We start from the raw sequence: 18,962 nt of genomic DNA on the forward strand, positions 1-18,962 counted from the left end.
CTTCATTAAAGAAATACAATTGATCGAGCTTAAGTGTGTCACTTTATATGCCTCATACCTAATTTTTTTTATTTTAGATACTATTTATTATAAAATTAAATATTATTATAGTATAAATCATACTAATTTTTGTGTATATGAAAAAAGGTAATTTTAAAAAATGATAACCCTGTTTTCAAAATTTAACACTATTTTCGATTTTTATCTAATAAAAAGGAAAAGTATCTAAAAACTAATTATATATCCTTATTTGGTGCATAAATTATTGATAAGAGAGATGATATGGTGAGGGACTATATGTGAGCACCATATGAGCGATTGATGACGTGTCTAAGTTAATTTCCATAAATTTCTCATATTACCAACATTTAATACCAAATCTCTCTCCATCAGTATAATTTAAAATTTTTTCTTTAGCACAAATTGGTTGTGGTGGGCCCTTCACTTCTCTCTCTTCTTCTTCCTCGCCACTTAGGCCATCCGCAACGCATCCCTTAGCCGTCTCTTATCTCGTCCCGGAGAGACGAGACGGATATGAGACGGCATTGCAGCCTTCCGTCTCCATCCCGTCTCGGAGAGACTCCCGTCCCGGAGGGACAGCTCGCGAGACGTCTAGCCACGCGCGTTGGCGACGTGGCGAGCTCCGGTTCGTCCGTGACGCACACTTGCCGGCTCGCGAGTGGGCGTCGTTTTTATCCGAAAAAATATTTTTTTTTGTTTTTTTTTAAATTCAGGAAAAATTCAAAATTTAAAAAAAATCCCAAAAATATACTAGCTGTTTATAGGCGTTTTTTGCAAATTTTTAATTTTTTTTACTTTTTTTAAGCATCCAATCACTTCTATAAATATCAAATCATTCCCACAAATTAATTCACCATAAAAAATATGTTTTTTTATTTAAGTTATGTATTTTTAATTTTTTTTTGGATTTTATTAATGAGGTTTTCAATTTTTTTAGAATTTTAAGTTGTAATTTTATTTTATTTAATGAAGTGTGTTTTTATTAATTGAATTTGTTGAAAATAAAAATAATAAATGAAATTGAATGAATAGTTAATGGATGAGATGGTTAAGAGATGGAGGGTTGCAGGTGCTGTCTCTTAGTTAAAAGATGGAGTAAAAAATACAGTGAGACCCATGAATAGTTAAGAGATGAGACGGTTAAAAGACGGATAAGAGACAGAGTTGCCTATGAGCTTGTTTCTCCCTCTTTTTAACCTTATTTCTTCAACCTCATTCATGAGTGTGTTTTTTTCACCATAAAAGCATAGCTTCTCATAATTTAATGAATGCCAATTTATTCACTCAATTCAATTGGATTTAGTTCTGCACACGTTAACGGAATTTTGCAGTTAAATTATTAATCAAATGAGTTTCTACAAAAATTTTCATAAAATTTAAATAGCTTTTTCAAATTTAGTTTTGAAAAAATTGGTGTTTGCAGATAAACATTGATAGTCAACATATTTGAACTCATTTTGAAATCCTTTTCATTTTATGCAATAACCAATTTCAAAACTTGCAATCTTATTCAAGAAAATAGCAGTCCATCGTAATCAATTTAAACCAAAAGAGATGGAGTAAAAATTGTTTTCAACATTTTCCCAAGAAAGGAGAGTTTTTAGATTATAATGGGAAGGTGAGGGAAGTCGAGAAGTTAAAAAATGAAAACCGAATTTTTATAAAACGGGAGAGATTTATGGAAATTAATCTAAATCATGGAAGATTGAAACTAATTTGCGATGTCTTATCATTATTGCTAAAAGGTGAATATATTTATTAGTGGGGTTCATTGTCAAGTCATTGTTTGGGAAATTCGACGCTAGGTGATTATTTATATCCAATCAAATGTAGGGTCACGATATTAATTATTGGTGATAAGATATGAAATACTAACGTATTAAATGAAACTGAATCCATCCACCAATTACTACTTACGTCCACTTTTTAGTGGTGGAACTGAAAAAGGGCAAAGCTGCATCATGTGTGAATAATGTGTGATAGCAATTGATTTATCATTATTCGACCATAAAATTGAAAGGAAGAAAAAAATGGGTTCTTATCCAAATAATAAAAAATTTTATTGAGAACCTTTATTTTAAGTTCTATATATGGTTATGTAAAAATCAATGTGGAGAAATTAAATCATACATGATCTTTCCCAATTCTTATAAATTGAGTCTCAGTGGAGAGAATGAAGAAATTCGATGAAGATGACTACTTACCCTAATTTATTTACATATTATTATATCAACCGACCCCAATCACACCTAGATAAGCAGGGACGGATCTATATGTACTCCACGAGGGGCAAATGCCACACCTCAACAAAATTCATTTATGCTATTTTGATCATTATTTTTATTTTATTTTTTAAATATCTTTATAAATGTCCCTTCTCAAATCCTTAAAATGTCTATATATGTATTTTTGCCCCACTGATATAGAATTCCTGGCTCCACTTACCCTAATTACATATACTATCATATCAACCGACCCTAATCACACCTAGATAAGCAGGGATGGATCTACGTGTACTCCACAAGGCAAATGCCCCACATCAACAAAATTCATATATGCTATTTTGATCATTATTTTTAATATTTTTTTAAATGTCTTTATAAATGCACATTCTCCAATCCTTAAAATATCTTTATATGGAGTATATTTTTGTCCCACTTATATAGAATTCCTGGCTCCGTCACGTAGAGCCACGGTCATGGACATGCTATCATGTAGTAGTACTTATATTACATCGATCATATATATCTATATAGAGTATACATATTATGAACTGCAATTCATTAAGTAAATACGATGTTGTGCGTAGTAGGTTGGTTTAATTTTGTAGCTATCTAATTAACTTGGAACTAAGACACGTTAATTTGGCTCTATGCATGTACAAGCATGCATGCATGCACATAGTGAGTCATTTTTTTTGTCGTAATCTCACTTATAAGCTACTATTTGGAATAGATTTATATAACTTTTTATGATAAAGTTATAGTGTATGCTGTGAAGTAGGTGTAATTTTAGGACTTTTTATGATCTCGAGCATACTTTTTCGACAATATTTGATTGTTTGCTAGTAGATTAATTAATTTACACTTCGCATTGAGATAGTTGAGTTTAACAAATAAACATTGTTCACGAGTTCAAAGATTTCCTTTTGAGAATAATTTACTTTTCAAACTGACCCGAATGTTCATGGTCGTCCAATTTCATACGCCTCTGTGTGTTATACTTCCTTCGTCCCATTATAAGCGAAACATTTCTTATTCGGCACAGATTTTATAATGTTATTTAGTGAGTTAAGTGGAGAGAGAATAAAATAAAAGAGAGAAAAAAAATAAAAAGAGTGATATTTATATATTTCAAGAAATGTGTCATTTAGATTAGGTATCCAAAAAAATAAAATGTATTGTATATCACTTTGAGTGATATGGAGGGAGTATTAGAGTATAAGTTAAAAAACCGTCGAACCATGAACTTACTATAGACTATGAAAATGGGCTTTATTTAGTTTAGAAGCATATAGTACTAATAAATAGACTGTTGGACATATGTCAAGTGTATAGTACTTCCTCCATCCCACAATAATTGTTACTATTGGTGGTGGCATGAGTTTTAAGAAATGTAAAGAAAAGTTGGTTGGAAAAGTTAGTGAAATGTGAAACTCATTTTTTTATATTGGTTTTATAATAAAATGTGAGTGAAGTGAGTTAGTGGAACGTGGGTCTACTTACCATTTATAGTGAAAATGAAGTGTGATAATTATTGTGGGCGGACCGAAATGGAAAAGAATGACAATTATTATGGGGCGAGGGAGTAGATAATAGGCTATTGGGCTAAGAAAAAAAAATTCTGCAAAACATTAGGCTCATAGAAGTGTATAATTATGCAAAAAGAAAATAGCAATATACATGACATTGAAAACTTTGATTTCTGTTAAGAACTTTGGATCTTTAAAATATTACTACTAAAATTAATTCTGAAACAAAATAAAGTTTTCCCTAATATTCATTTCATAGTTAGGATATCATTCTCGATCGAGTAACATCAAATCATTATCATGTCAACACGATAATAATACAATGCAAAAATACTAAGCTCAGACACCAAACAAATACTTATTTGATACGAATATAACATGGTTTGTGCAAACATGCTAAACCCTCATTTTGCACTACTTCACGTTAGTTTGTACAAACATGCATATAAATATAATATTATTTATTTGTGTTAAACCCTAATATAATATAAATATAAACATGGTTTGTACAAACTAGTTAAAGTTCAATCTAAACTCAGGTATTTTATAAATATTCGTATAATATTGTTAGAAATAGAAGATATTCAAAAAAGATGATAATAGTATCTTGGCTAGAAATAAGAATTAGATATAATATAAGGGCTTAATTGCAAATCTATTGTCTTGTTTCCAAAGAAATACTTTTACTTCAAAACTCTCTGCTTCAGCCAATAATATTTGCAAATAGAAAATCGGCAATTTTCTTCTGAATTGAAAATGGCTGGAATGGAGAGACTTCACCGGATGTTCGCCGGCGCCGGTGGAGCCCTCGGCCACCCGCCGCCGGACTCCCCGACGCTCGACTCCTCCGAGCAAGTCTACATTTCGTCTCTCGCCCTTCTCAAAATGCTCAAACACGGTAAATCTAGGGTTTCTCTTAGGATCTTAGATTGATCCAATTCATCTCTGCTTTCTCTTCCTCTGCTGATGTAATTAGGGCTTATGATGTCTATCGCTGATTGTTGCAGGTAGAGCCGGGGTACCGATGGAGGTGATGGGTCTAATGCTGGGGGAGTTTGTGGACGAGTACACGGTGCGTGTGGTGGACGTCTTCGCGATGCCGCAGAGTGGAACTGGTGTCAGTGTCGAGGCCGTGGATCACGTTTTCCAGACTAATATGCTTGATATGCTCAAGCAGACCGGCAGGTACCAGAATTATCCGTGATCTAGAATGAATGTTAGGAAATTGTTGTAATTGTAATTAGGCTTTTAGCTCTAGTGTGATTTGCAGCTTTGTTTTTCTTTTCTTTAGCTTAAATTCGTATTGTATGCTTAAATTTACTATGTTTCTTCACTAAGCTTTCTCAATTTTGTGCTATGGAAACCGGAAGATATGGTTCTGATTGGTTGGTGTTCTACTGTGATTTAGATATCATAGCAAATCAATTGCATTCGAATCTTCTATAGTCATTTTGTAGTTAATAAAAGGTATTTTCTCGAATTTGTCCCTAAGAAAAATGTGACTGATATCTGTAGAAGTGTGTTATTCTGATTCTTGGTATTTGGAATATTATTCGTAGTTCATTAGAATGCATTATGTATCAATTTTTGTATACTGTATTGTATAGTATTGTGTTGGTTTGGTTGATATTGAAGTATGCTCACAAATTCACATATTTATGCGAAGTATATTAATGTGATTATATTACCTCCGTATTGAAGCATGTATTTTGTTGTGTGTTGCAGACCTGAGATGGTGGTTGGTTGGTACCACTCACATCCTGGCTTTGGATGCTGGCTTTCGGGTGTAGACATTAACACTCAGCAGGTTGTTACTTTTTCGTATTATACTCTTCTGTTGCTAGAGAAATTACTGTTGATTAATTTCAAATATGCTTAGGACTTGGGAGATGCTTATTGGTGTGCTTATGATCTTTATTCTTGCCTTTTGAGTTATGCACTATTCCATGAAATTTGGGTAGGATTAATATGGTTTAGCTTACTCAGTCTCTAACCCTCGATGCTCCTTATGTTGTATTTCTGGAAAGTGGAAAGGGGGATCTGTACATTTAGCTTTAGTCTGCATTAGTATATGGTAGAGATGGTTCTGTTGGAAAAAAACAGTCACTATTTTACTTATTGCGTATCATGTGTTGTTAACAAGGGTATGTTTTCAAGCTGAAGAACTGATGTAATTATTGATGCAGAGTTTTGAAGCTTTGAATCAGAGGGCAGTAGCTGTAGTGGTAGATCCAATTCAAAGTGTTAAAGGAAAGGTGGTAATTGATGCCTTCCGACTCATTAACCCTCAAACCATGATGTTGGGTCAAGAACCGCGACAAACCACTTCTAACGTGGGGCATCTCAATAAACCATCTATCCAGGTACTGATTATATTTGAAGCTCAGTGACTGACCTACACCAAAATTGTCTTACAATCAGTTTCTAATTTTGATTCGATCCACTCCAGGCTTTGATTCATGGGTTGAACAGGCACTATTACTCCATTGCCATAAATTACCGGAAGAACGAACTTGAGGAGAAGATGCTCCTCAATCTCCACAAAAAGAAATGGACAGATGGATTGACCCTCCAGCGGTTCGACACCCACTCCAAAACGAACGAGCAGACAGTCCAGGTACTATTCAAGTACATCTAAATACCATGCATTTCCTCTTTCTTGTTCTAATGTAATTCGTGTATCATTGACTACAAAAACAGGAGATGCTAAACCTAGCCATCAAGTACAATAAATCGGTCCAAGAGGAGGATGAGCTGTCGCCTGAGAAGCTAGCAATCGCCAATGTGGGAAAGCAAGACGCCAAGAAGCATCTTGAGGAGCACGTCTCAAACTTGATGTCTTCCAACATAGTCCAAACTTTGGGGACTATGCTGGACACTGTTGTTTTCTAGATTTCGGATACAAAACAGTCTTTTCTTCAGAAAGTGTACGTGTCTGTTTATTTTCTCCTCGACCTGATATAAACTCCGGTTTCATGGGAGAGATCGATTTCCTCTGAAATGGTGTCTAGATTTACTTTGTTGCTCCTTCCCTCATTTGTATTCCTATCAACTTATGGTACTTGTTTCTGCAATATTGAATCAAAAGCTCATCTCTCAAAAAGTATTAACATCTCTCTAAGGATCAGTTTCACTAATTTTGTGGTGTTGATAAGCAATGAAGGTAAGTCTATTATGAAGAATTCAACCATTTTTTTTCTCCTCCTTTGTTTGGCCTTTTCACCTTCCATCCCATCAAGATGAAAGCAATTATCCTACCCTTTTCTTCGTATATCTTGACAGCACCCAACCACCGGCTGTGACCCAATGTTTGAAAGTAAAGTACCATCTATCCTTCAAAAGATCCTTCTCAGCCACAGTAACCTGCACCCTCAAGCATCCGAGCTCCGCCACAGGCATGGGACCGACCGTGTACGAGCTTGTGTAGGTAATTGGGATAGAGTGGAGTGGAGGGGGTGCACAAGAAATTCACCACCATGGTAGTAATACTCAAACACGAGCTCGTGCTCTCGTTCTCTGCCGCATCCATGGGAGAGAGAGAGAGAGGATGAAGATAATTATGGTTTTTGAATGTGTTGAGGGTGCTTATAACACTCATGCCATAAATGAGTCAGATCTATACTATTCACATGTCATATCAATTTATTAGATCATGCCCCAATAATGTACAATGGTCGATCAATTAGTTTAGACTTACGCTATTTATTGTTTCACTACTTACTTTTTCAATTCATCGTTTATTTTATTGATCTCTATTTTCGTATGTACTTCTTTAAATCGCGATATTTATGAAATTAGAACAAACTATGAAAATATTGAAAAGTCATGCGTGACATGAGTGACTGGTTTTGAGTGGCTTGGAGTGCTCTGAATCAGCGCAGGTGGGTCATGTCCCGGTCTGTGGCCCGCCTCGCTCCCCGCAATGCACGTGCCATGGCCGTGCCGCAGGTCCAGCCCAGAAAGGGGTTTGTTGTGAGGGTAGTTGATGGAGTGGATATGAATTTTTTCCAGTGTATTCTCCATAGCTTTTTATGGAATTGTTAATTGATGTTTTGTGATTTGGTCCACATTTTACAACTATTGAAGGATAAGTTATCTTACTTTATTCTGAAATTATCAAACAAAAAAGGAAAGAGATGATATCCCTTGCCAAAAAATTCAATTATCCAACTCAACTCCCAATTGATATATTTAGTAAAACATACTAAAACAAAATAAAACATAATTCAAATCATACTCGAGCAAAGTAAGTATCAATATATCATCCATGTATTATTGTGGGGCTGCTTAAACGGGTTCGGGTATCGGGTATTCACCAACCCGACCCGACACTCGTGGCAATTCCCGCGTTCTTCCTCTACGACCACGAATCCGACGGCGACTTCGGCAGCGGAGGCAGCAAAAATGCCTTCTTGCAGAGCCCAAACGGCCACCCTTCATACTGCATAAGCTCTTGAATAATTATGCATCGCCTGCTAAAATCTTTACAAGAATCGATCTTTCTCAAGCTCGATGACCGCGAGAAACGTGTCTTGACCGAGAAAAACGTGTCGTAGCTCGTAGCGCTCGAACACCTAGAGAGCCGAGCAGCTGCACTGGAAAACTCCTCCTCCTCACCACTTCCACCGGAGCTGCGCGATTCCCAACTCCCTTTTCGAGCGAGCAAGAAATGCTGCGGAGAGAGAGCCCATCTCGAGGCATCTGACCCGAACACGGACTTGCGCTTGCATTTGGACTCCATGTATCTGCTCATGACCGCTGAAACGAAAACCTACAACGAGTTTTTTCGTAGAAAAATCGAGCTGATTAGCCATACAAATGAGAAACAGAGTCTAAAAAGGAGATTTAGAGTTACTTCATCTTCTTCATCGAAATCACGGGCTGCATCCTCTGCTTCGGAGCTCAGACCCGAGAGCTTCCCTGCGAAAAGAGGGCACTTGGAAAGCCTCTCTCGCAAAGCGGAAGAGAGGGATTTGCACCTAATGCAAGGATATCGATAAAACATCGCCGTGATGAGAAAGAAATATGTATACACACAACAAATGGATGTGTTGATGGTTTCTTGATGAAGAATTATATACATATGTAAACACACACAAATACATATATGTATGTATTTTGTAATTTTCACATCTGATTAAGAGTCTTTTCAATGAGAGTGGCCCCTCACCTTATTCCACTTAAAATTCACAGTTGAGTCTTTGGGGTGAAGGCTAAGTTAAAAAAAAATAGACAGAAAAGTTCACCTAAATTATTCTTCAAATTCTAAACAAAATAGTTTAAACACTTTGAAGACTAGAGCCTAATTTTTACGAAAGCGACTGCAGGGGAAGAGGGAAAATACCGATTCTACACGACCCGAGCATCCACATCAAGAGCCGAGATAGCATCAAGCATCCATTGCTCTCCGTTGATCTCCACCGCGACAAGATGCAGCACTCGATATCTGTGAGGCAAAGGAACACAATGTATATGTATAGATACAGGGAGTTCAGGTTCGTCTCATCCATGTGCTTTTCCCTGGTTATTAGGTTAGCCGGGCAAACGTTGTAAGAGAACAAGAATCGCGAAGAATGTGGAAGGTAAAATACAATAAAGTATGCATTACTGACAAACAAACACATCAAAGGGGTGAAAGTTTCTTTAAAATCAAATCAATTAGAAGGCACGTGTCGCTGCTGGGATGCCACGGAGATCAGAGACTGGATCTTGGCAAGGGCAGAGGTCTTCTCGGGCGGGCATTTGGAGAGGGCGAGGTTTAACGAGATGATAGCCTCGTCGACCCTCCCTGCTGACATGGATGCCAATCCGGCTTTGTAAGCCTCATCGGCTATTTGAGCATCAAAGCTTGAAGCAGGCTTTCTGTTGGTGTTTCTCGCCTTTGGAGCAGGATCAGGAGACGGTGAGAAGACTGCTGCACGAGCATACTCAAGAGCAGCAATGGCGGAGTTTATCTCAGCCATGAGAGCCTCAGGAGCAACGGACATAGCCTTGACACCATCGTACACTCTCCATTGATGCTTTCGTTCCCCGTGGCTCATCTTAGAACTCCTGTAGAGTGCAACATACGTCCGATTTCACAAACTAAAAAGACTAAAATTCACTTCTTGACATATTAATTTTGCATAAATCACCACACATATTCAAGAAATGTGTAATGCCAAAGCTAGAAAGCAGTTAGCCTTACTTCAACACTACTAATCAGTCAAATAAGCGCAGCCAAATGTACTAATCAACGAACACGATTCATCTGAAAGAAACCGAAATCAACACGAAAAAGAAACACATACTAACAAGAAGAAGCCCATCTTACAACTCCAGTAGAGTGCCTAATTTCACATACTAAAAGACTACTAAAATTTAGTTCTTGCCATTTAATTTTGCATAAATCAACACACACACACATTCAAGCAATGTGTAATGACAAAGCTAGAATGCAATTAGCCTTACTTCAACACTACTAATCAGGCAAATAAGAGCAGTCAAATGTACTAATCAACGAACACGATTCATCTGAAAGAAACCGAAATCAACACGAGAAAGAAGCACATGTTACAACTCCAGTAGAGAGTGCCTAATTTCACAAACTAAAAGACTACTAAAATTTAGTTCTTGACATTTAAATTTGCATAAATCAACACACACACACATTCAAGCAATGTGTAATGACAAAGCTAGAATGCAATTAGCCTTACTTCAACACTACTAATCAGGCAAATAAGAGCAGCCAAATGTACCAATCAACGAACACAATTCATCTTAACGAAGCCAAAATCAACGCGAAAATACACATACAAGAAGAAGCCCTCAACCATTTCAATCACAAATCCTACTTACAATCAATCAAAATTGAACATCAAATTCAATGTGGACACTACATCTACTTCAACATAAGGCAGTTTTCTGTGACTCTTCTATCAATAGTGGATAAATGCAAATGAAATAGACAATTAGGCAGCTAACAAATTAAAATTTCACAAAAGAAGATAAACAAGGCTGCCATCAATTTCATCAAAAGATAATTATTTCCCACATTATGAATGAAAAAGGCATTTCAACCCCCAAATTCATAAACCCCAGCAAACAAACAGCTCAGCTTCAATCTGTAAACCCAACATTAACATTTCCAGAAATAACAAACATGGGTCCTAACTAAAAATGCTAGAAATGGAAAAACATTATCTTAGGCATTAAAAAAAAGAGTATAAAAAAGGAACCTTTTTCCCCAAAAAATGTAACCACAATTCACAAAATCAACTCTTTAGCTCTCTCTCTCTCTCTCTCTCTCAAAATTGGTTTATATTCACAATTTTAAGGCGGCATTAAGTTTGAGAAGGTCCTAGATTGAAGCTTGAAGAACTAAATTTCGAGATGTGTGTTTAATTTTACATATTTATTTTTATATATATGCATATTAATTGTTAGCGGCGTGTTTGTTAATAGGAGTAGTTTACCTTGAAAAATGAGGCTTTGATTATCAGTTGACGATGATAATTCATATCATTTGGAGAGAGAAAATTTGCAGAATCTCATCAATAATTGGACCGCTGCACTTTTCACTCTAATCATTCTCTCCATTCATATGAATTTTATCCAAAAGCTTTACAATTTTTATGTGGTATTTATTGAACTCTTGATTATGGCCTATAAATCGTCATAATTGTAACATCAGCAAACGCACATGAAACACGTGGTATGATAACCCAGTTTGTTTAGATTGCGTACTCTATAATTATTTAGATTGTGTACTCTATAAGTTTGTTTAGATAGTGTACTCTATCATTATTTAACAAGTCTAATTATCAATTTTCAAATAAATTTATAAATTTTGAGAACAATAAAAATGATGAATTTTTTTTTTGTGATGGAAGATGTTGAAATTTTATGAATGCTGATGCCATGGCTAAAATAAAATTTGATAACATTAGATGTCTGCGCTACTATTCCTAATTTCATACCAAGTTATTAAAATATTACGCCAACTCTACTTTCTATTTGCCCGAAAATAAAAGGTATTCCCTCGAGCAAGATGACCCCTTCCTTAAGCATGAAAATTTATACAATTTTATTTTGTGTGTGAAGTGAAAAGAGTAAAGTAAGAAAGAGTGAATAAAGTAGAGAGAAATGTGTTTTCATTTTTAATAATGAGTCATCTTAGTTGGGACAAACCAAAAATGAAAGTGAGTTATCTTCAATGGGACAGAGGGAGTAAGAGCATCCGCATCGCGTCTCGATGCGGGCTCGATCTCGTCTCGGAGAGACAAGACCGCATCGAGACAGCGATGCAGGAGCGCCGTCGCGTCCCACGTCTCTCAACGAAGATGTGGTTGGCGAGCTCCCGTTCGTCTGTGACGCCCACTGGCCGGCCCGCGAGTGAGCGTCGTTTATATCCATTGAAAAATGTTTTTTTTACCTTTTTTTTAAATTCTGAAAAATCGAAAAAAAATTCCCAAAAAATGCTAGCCGTTTTTTCAAAATTTTTATTTTTTTTCCTATTTTTAAGCCTCCAATCACTTGTATAAATATCAAATCATTACCACAAATTATCCACCATAAAAAAACTCTCTATTCTCACTCAAACACTCTACATTCTTCATCTCAAAACATTATTCTTCTCCCAAATAAAAATAAAAAATGAATTGAATGAATAGTTAAGGGATGAGATGATTAAAAGATGGAGGGATACATGTGTTGTCTCTTAGTTAAGAGATGGGGTAAAAAGTGCAGTGGGACCCATGAATAGTGATGGGATGAGACGGTTAAGAGACAATATTGAGACAGAGATACGGATGGCACAGGAGGCAATTCTGAATTTTAGAAATTTCTGTGATTTATCATTAAATTTTCAAAGATATAAGACAAATAACAATATACTCCTACTACTATTGATTTACAAATAATAAAAGAAAGAAATCAATGTTGATATCTAAAATTATTAATTTTTAATAATTATGGTATTTTCCATGAAATTTGAATACACATTTCTAAGTTCTAACATTTAGCTCACAAGTCGCGAATAATAAAAGTGAACCGAGTCGAAAATAATACTCCAAAGTGAACCACAACTTAAGAGTTACTGAAGAGTTGTCACATTATGAAACTGGCTGGCAGCAGCTCCAAAGACCGAATTTAACAAAGTTTTACGACCATCATGTGATGGCAATGGAGTCGGTCAACCCCACCTCATGTGGATCCACCATTGTCGAGACACTAGACTCGGCTCACAGCTCGACTCAACTCATGTACAACCCTAACATAATCACAACAAGAGAGAATCTCGTGCCAAATTCAAACCCCTCTTAGAATCCTCATACCTATATGTTTCAACACAATGCTCAGCATCACAAAAACATCACATCAAATAGAGCAAAAAACACATTTTCAACTCAAAGCCATGCTTTAATGAATGGAAATCCAAAGCAAAATCCATCATTCAACTCAGTGAAATTACCAATTCAATCAACACTGGCCTCAATCAATGACTAGCCGTAGTTTCAGAGAGCACGACCCACACGGAAGAACAATCGATGCTGGTAAAGACGAAGACGAATGCAACGAAACCTCACCTCGTTTTCTCGAAAACCGAGACCCCATTTCATCCAATTCACAAGAACTAATACAGAAGAAATCACCACACCTGCATTGATAGGACAGGTCGAAACCCCCTCCATCCTCGTCTTCTTCGACAACCATCATATCTCCTACGCTTACGTCTTCTGCAGCGACAGCTTCCTGTCTCAGCGTCCTCAAATCACGGTCGTAGAGGGCCCGTGATCCCGGATCACCGAGCACTTTCCACGCCCTTTGCACCTCGAGAAACTCACTCCCGTGGGGATTTGATTGCTCGGATGAATCCAGCAGCTTATCCGGATGGAGAGCGAGGATGGCGGATCGATAAGTTTTACGGATTTCTTCTTGGCTCGCATCTTCCTTCACGCCAATGGCCTCATAGTGAGTTATACTATGGAAAGCAAAATAACTCTTCACGCATGATTCCTCAGCGCTTCTTTCGCGTGACCACAAAGTCTCCATACTTCACTGGCGGCTTCGTCTCTCGTCGTGGCCGGTCGCTCCTGACCGGTGCTGTCGCTGGCTCTCTTTCTTCCTCTGCAGTTTCGAACACTGGTTGAGTCTCCTCTGCTCCCGGTACTCCGTGCTCCTCCTCCCGTCTCACTCCGTCCTCTTGACCCTCCGTGATCGTTGTCGGGGGTACTCCCGTATCAGTTTTCTTGAGGGTAAATAATGGAATAGATTTATGTATAATATGCATATCATTTGTTACTCGCATATTATGATTGGATCAAAGGCTACTAATAAATTTCTAAACTATTGGGCCTTTCCCTTTAACTTATAAGCAAAGAAGTCCAAAGTCTAAATATCAAATTCTTTTCTTCCCATTCTCCAAATTCAAGTACTATATATACAATATAGTATAAAGATCATGATTAACAAAATCATGATTCATTTTAAAATTAGATCTATGAATAAATTTCAATCATTTGATTTTAGAATCTAATGGTGTAGTTTAAAAATGAAAATTAATTGAAAAGTTATATAAGTAATTCGCACACATTTTATCCCGATTATTATATATAACTAATTATATCATATAAGTAATGCGGGACAATTCAAAATACAATACAACTTAATAAATACCGAATGATATTAAACAAAAAATTACGAATATTGCTCAGACAAAATATGAAGGTTAAATTTAAGGTATATAGAAAAGGTATATGGGGTGTGCTATAATACTTAACTTTTTTTAAATTGCTAACTTGATAACTCATCAACGTAGTGTATTAAAAATGTCAACACGATCACATTAAAATGTCAACACATATTTGTGTTGACATTTTAATAAACTGTGTTGACATTTAAATATTAATGTCAACACAATGTATTATCAACGTAAGTTTATGTTGACATTTCAGTATCATCGTGTTGACATTTTTAATACACTACGTTGATAAGTTAGCAAGTTAGCAATTTTAGAAAAGTTAGCAACGGATCACAACCCAAATGTATATTATGTATTTACCTTCTTAAAAAGTGAAATATACCCTTTTAAAAAGTAGCACATCCCGAAGGGAAAAGGTACATAGAAAGGTAAATTATTTTTTAAAAATAAATAACAGTACAAAATGCATTAAAAATTTAAAGTGTAATACATTCTCAAATACCTTTCCCCTTGGAGAAGGGTTTTTTATTAAAAGAAAACAAATATGGTAGTTATAAGATTTTACCTCTCCATTGATGAGGAGGTAAAGATACCTCTTCAAAATAGAAAAATGTATAATACCTTCTCAAATATCTCTTCCCTTGGAGAATGACTTTTCATGTAAAAAAAGTAAATATGGTAGTTATATTAGTTTACCTTTCCATTTACCTCTCCCTTTGAGATGCTCTTATGGCAATACACAACCCAAATTTTAATAAAAGAAAAAAAGAAAGAACTTTATATTTGCAGTGATTTCACGCGATGAAGACGCGATTGGACGTCTTAGATGGGGAAGGCAATTTCGGGAGGCAATTTCAGTCATCGGCCGACTTGAGGTCAAAGTCAAACTGTCACCCATTTTTTAAAATTTTAAATTTTGCATTAATAATACTATGTCATTTCTATAAAAATACGTGCACCTTCCATTTTTATCCTGTCTTATAAAATATATGCATTCCATTTTTGAAAAATTGTATCAATTTAATAATGTAGATCTCATTATCCACTAACACTATTTTAACTACCTTTCTCCTCATCTCTCTTACTTTACCAATTTTTTCTTAATTCTCGTGCCGTTCCAAATGCACATATTTTTTTGGGGCGGAGGGAGTATATTTCAGCAGTAGTATTTCGGCATATAAATTTAATATAATGTGTTTTTATGTAATACTATGATTTTTTTTACTAATGCTTTGTGTATGAAATGCTTTGAAATTAAGACAACTATAATCTTACAGTTCAAACAGATATTGCATAGATAACATTACTGAAATAATGAAAACTAATATTCTTAGTCAACTATGAATAAGTTTGGTAATACTAATACATGGAAGCAAAACGCGTTTAGTGAAGATTTCCATGCAAATTAATCAAATTCTGATTGGCCAATTCTCAAGTCTCCATATTCATCTATATAATTAATGGGTCCACTCCTTCATTACATATATTTCAATTTGACTTCATCACCATGTCTTATCTATTTTCTTTAGTGTTTATCTGGATTTTATAATTGAGTAAACGTAATATATTGTATAATTAAGAAAACAATTTTTATTTACCAGAGTTGTTAGGATCCTCGACTGCATCAATTTTATCAAGAGTTTTAATCTCACAAAAGGTAAAAGTTTCATTTTTGTGAAATACAGTTGATTTTAATTTGAATGCAATAACTTCATACTACTATATAAACATAAAATGCAATATTTTTAAGGTTTTGGAAAACAAGATAATGGTCAATCTCATTTTCTTTATATTTATTGTTTATTTGAATTCATGTACAAGTTGTTGGTTTTGACTCATTCTAAATGTGGGAATTTTTTAATTCCATACGTGATTGAGACACAATCTCTATTTTGATAATATTTCCATGCATAAAGGTTAATTGCAAAACTTTATAGAAAGCTACTTTTTTAATTCATTATCGTGTATTCTTGTACAATCATAACTTATAAACATTATTAATCTAGTCACCTCAGTTTTTATGACAAATTTGCCAAAACATTAACAATTACACGACTCTATAACACTCAAAACAGATTATTTTTATTGACCCACATCGCACAATATTTCTAGGACATTTATCACTTTAGATTTTGTAATTGAATGATAAAACTTCCTATGCAGCTAAGTTTATGTAAAAATAGATGTAATGGTAAATCCAAAAAATTAAACTCGTTGAATGTCACATGAAAGAGATTTATTTAATTTTCCTAAAAAGGAGAAAAAAGCTATAAATTTAACTATCTCAATAGTTGTAAGGCAATGATAAGGGGGAAAACACAATTAACACAAAAGTGTAGTAGTAGTAGTACTAGTTAGTATTTGAACTAATTGTTAAATTTTTTTTATAAAATTTGATAAATTGTGGTTCGTTCTGCAATTTTTAAAATTGCTTGAAAAATCATAATGTTTACTATTGAATGCAATTCTTAGAGCATCTGTAACCCTTGGGGCCGGGCCGCAAATTGCGAGTCCCGGCCCGTCCCATGCATTACACGGAAGGGCGGCACGGCTCAGGCCCGTCCCGGTGACGCGTGACCGGCCTGGGGAGCGTCCCAAGTCCCGGCCCGGGACGGGGTTGCACGGAGACGGGCAACAAGTCCCGCGTCCCGGCCCAGCGTTGCACGGTGACGGGCCGGGCCGCAACCAAATTTTTTTTTTTTAATTTTAAATTCGAAATTTTTTTCTATAAATACTACACCATTTTCATACACATTCAACTTCACATTCAACTTCAAATCTCTTCCTAGAATTCGAAAAAATGCCTCCTCGTCAAAGAATATTCGAAGATCAATTGACCCGAGTGTTAGGAGAGGCGGTACCGGCAATCCAAGAAGAAATGAACAACGAAGTTGAACGCTTCCAAGCTGCTATTCAAGCTCGGAACGAACAACGAACCCGGGTACCACGTACCCGGATGTATATTCACCGAGACCGTGAACAAGCTGCCTTGCGGCTTTTCACGGATTATTTCTCTAGAGATCCGCAATGGAGTGATCAGATGTTCCGTCGCCGGTTCCGGATGCGGAGGCCTTTGTTCATACGCATTGTCAACGCCGTTGTAGCTCGTGACCCGTATTTCTGCCAAACTACAGATGCCGTGGGCCGGGAAAGTATATCGACGTTGCAGAAATGCACGTCTGCCATTCGTCAACTCGCTTACGGAACTACATCAGATATGTTCGATGAGTATCTCCATGTAAGCGAGCCTACTGGACGGGAGTCCCTCGCTAGATTCTGTCGGGCAGTCGTCGAAGCATTCAAGGATACGTACTTGAGAAAGCCAACGACCGACGACGTTAGCAAGTTGGTCGACATGCACGAGCGGGCCCACGGCTTCCCGGGGATGCTTGGAAGCATCGACTGTATGCACTGGCAGTGGAAGAATTGTCCAACGGCTTGGAGAGGACAATACACTAGCGGGCACAAGGGCACACATCCCACGATTGTGTTAGAGGCCGTTGCCGATTGCAGATTGTGGATCTGGCATGCCTACTTTGGTGTCGCGGGGTCCAACAACGACCTCAATGTGTTGAACGAGTCTCCATTGTTCAACGACTTGTGTGCTGGGCGAGCACCGAACGTAGAGTTCACGGCCAACCACCGTCGGTATAGTATGGGGTACTATCTAGCAGACGGGATCTACCCTCGATGGCCAGTGTTCGTGAAGACTATCACAGCTCCGACAACCGATCGGAGGGCAATGTTTGCCCAAAGGCAAGAGGCGGCTCGGAAAGATGTCGAGCGTGCATTCGGAGTCCTCCAAGCGCGGTGGGCTATCGTGAAGGGAGCGGCCCGTGGTTGGCAGCGGTCAAACATCGCCGACACAATGTATGCATGTATCATAATGCATAACATGATCGTTGAGGACGAACAAGATAACGTCACTTTGTGGAGCGACGATCCGCTCGCTAGCATCGGGAGTAACTACGTTGTCACCGAGCCGCCCGTGCAGGGCCTTCCTCACGACATCCGCAATGTCATGGCTCGTTCAGCTGCGATGCGCCAAGAGGAACAACACACTCGCCTCCAAGCCGATCTAATCGAAGAAATTTGGACTCGCAACAACGTTTTCCAGCATTGACGTTATGTTTTTATGTATTTTATTTTCAGTTTGAAAATTTATATGTTGTAATTTTGCAGTATTCGATGAAATTAAATTTTTCGTGTTATAAATTTTCAGTGTTTTTTATTTTACTTTCAAAATAGGTTGGAGTTGTGAATAGTGTCATTTATTAGTTGCGGCCCGGGCCGCAACCTGCAGGGTTACAGCAGTTGGGGCCTGGGCCGCAACTGTAGAAGAATGATGACGTGGAGGGGACTTGGGGCCGGAAATGGGGACGGGGTTACTGATGCCCTTAAGACAGAATATTTAGGTCGCCTATGTTTAAATACATGTCTCAAGTTAATGATGCAAATGATTACATGCTAATTGTTTTGTCAAACGAATTAAGATTTGATCTGAATTTC

At 36.9% G+C, this 18,962-nt stretch overlaps 3 protein-coding genes across 6 annotated transcripts; 1 reads left to right on the top strand and 2 right to left on the bottom strand.

Moving 5' to 3' along the window:
* Nucleotides 1-4,474: 4,474 nt before the first annotated feature.
* On the top strand, nucleotides 4,475-6,875 carry LOC121762152 (26S proteasome non-ATPase regulatory subunit 14 homolog). The gene is made up of 6 exons (XM_042157952.1): nucleotides 4,475-4,670; nucleotides 4,780-4,957; nucleotides 5,498-5,579; nucleotides 5,959-6,135; nucleotides 6,222-6,389; nucleotides 6,473-6,875. Exons 1-6 carry the CDS (start codon nucleotides 4,529-4,531, stop codon nucleotides 6,662-6,664), a joined length of 939 nt encoding a protein of 312 aa, XP_042013886.1. The 5' UTR covers nucleotides 4,475-4,528; the 3' UTR covers nucleotides 6,665-6,875.
* Nucleotides 6,876-7,934: 1,059 nt separating this feature from the next.
* LOC121762153 lies at nucleotides 7,935-11,371 on the bottom strand. 4 transcript variants are annotated; one of them, XR_006042167.1, is made up of 4 exons: nucleotides 11,227-11,371; nucleotides 9,117-9,823; nucleotides 8,628-8,751; nucleotides 7,935-8,543 (listed from the first exon to the last, which is right to left on the bottom strand). XR_006042167.1 is itself a non-coding variant. In XM_042157953.1 (2 exons), the coding sequence occupies exons 1-2, from the start codon at nucleotides 8,853-8,855 to the stop codon at nucleotides 8,130-8,132; spliced, it is 642 nt and encodes a 213-aa protein (XP_042013887.1). In that variant the 5' UTR covers nucleotides 8,856-9,100; the 3' UTR covers nucleotides 7,935-8,129. The 4 variants fall into 4 exon arrangements, 1 of the variants encoding a protein (XP_042013887.1); XR_006042168.1 differs by lacking the exon at nucleotides 11,227-11,371 and adding an exon at nucleotides 10,990-11,180; XR_006042169.1 differs by lacking the exon at nucleotides 11,227-11,371 and adding an exon at nucleotides 10,610-10,874.
* A 1,755-nt stretch (nucleotides 11,372-13,126) lies between these two features.
* Nucleotides 13,127-13,860, bottom strand: LOC121762155 (DPH4 homolog). Its single transcript, XM_042157954.1, has one exon. The coding sequence runs from the start codon at nucleotides 13,802-13,804 to the stop codon at nucleotides 13,244-13,246; it is 561 nt and encodes a 186-aa protein (XP_042013888.1). The 5' UTR covers nucleotides 13,805-13,860; the 3' UTR covers nucleotides 13,127-13,243.
* Nucleotides 13,861-18,962: the final 5,102 nt, after the last annotated feature.

This window comes from Salvia splendens, chromosome 13 (assembly GCF_004379255.2).
Source record: "Salvia splendens isolate huo1 chromosome 13, SspV2, whole genome shotgun sequence".
Classification (NCBI taxonomy): Eukaryota; Viridiplantae; Streptophyta; class Magnoliopsida; order Lamiales; family Lamiaceae; genus Salvia; species Salvia splendens.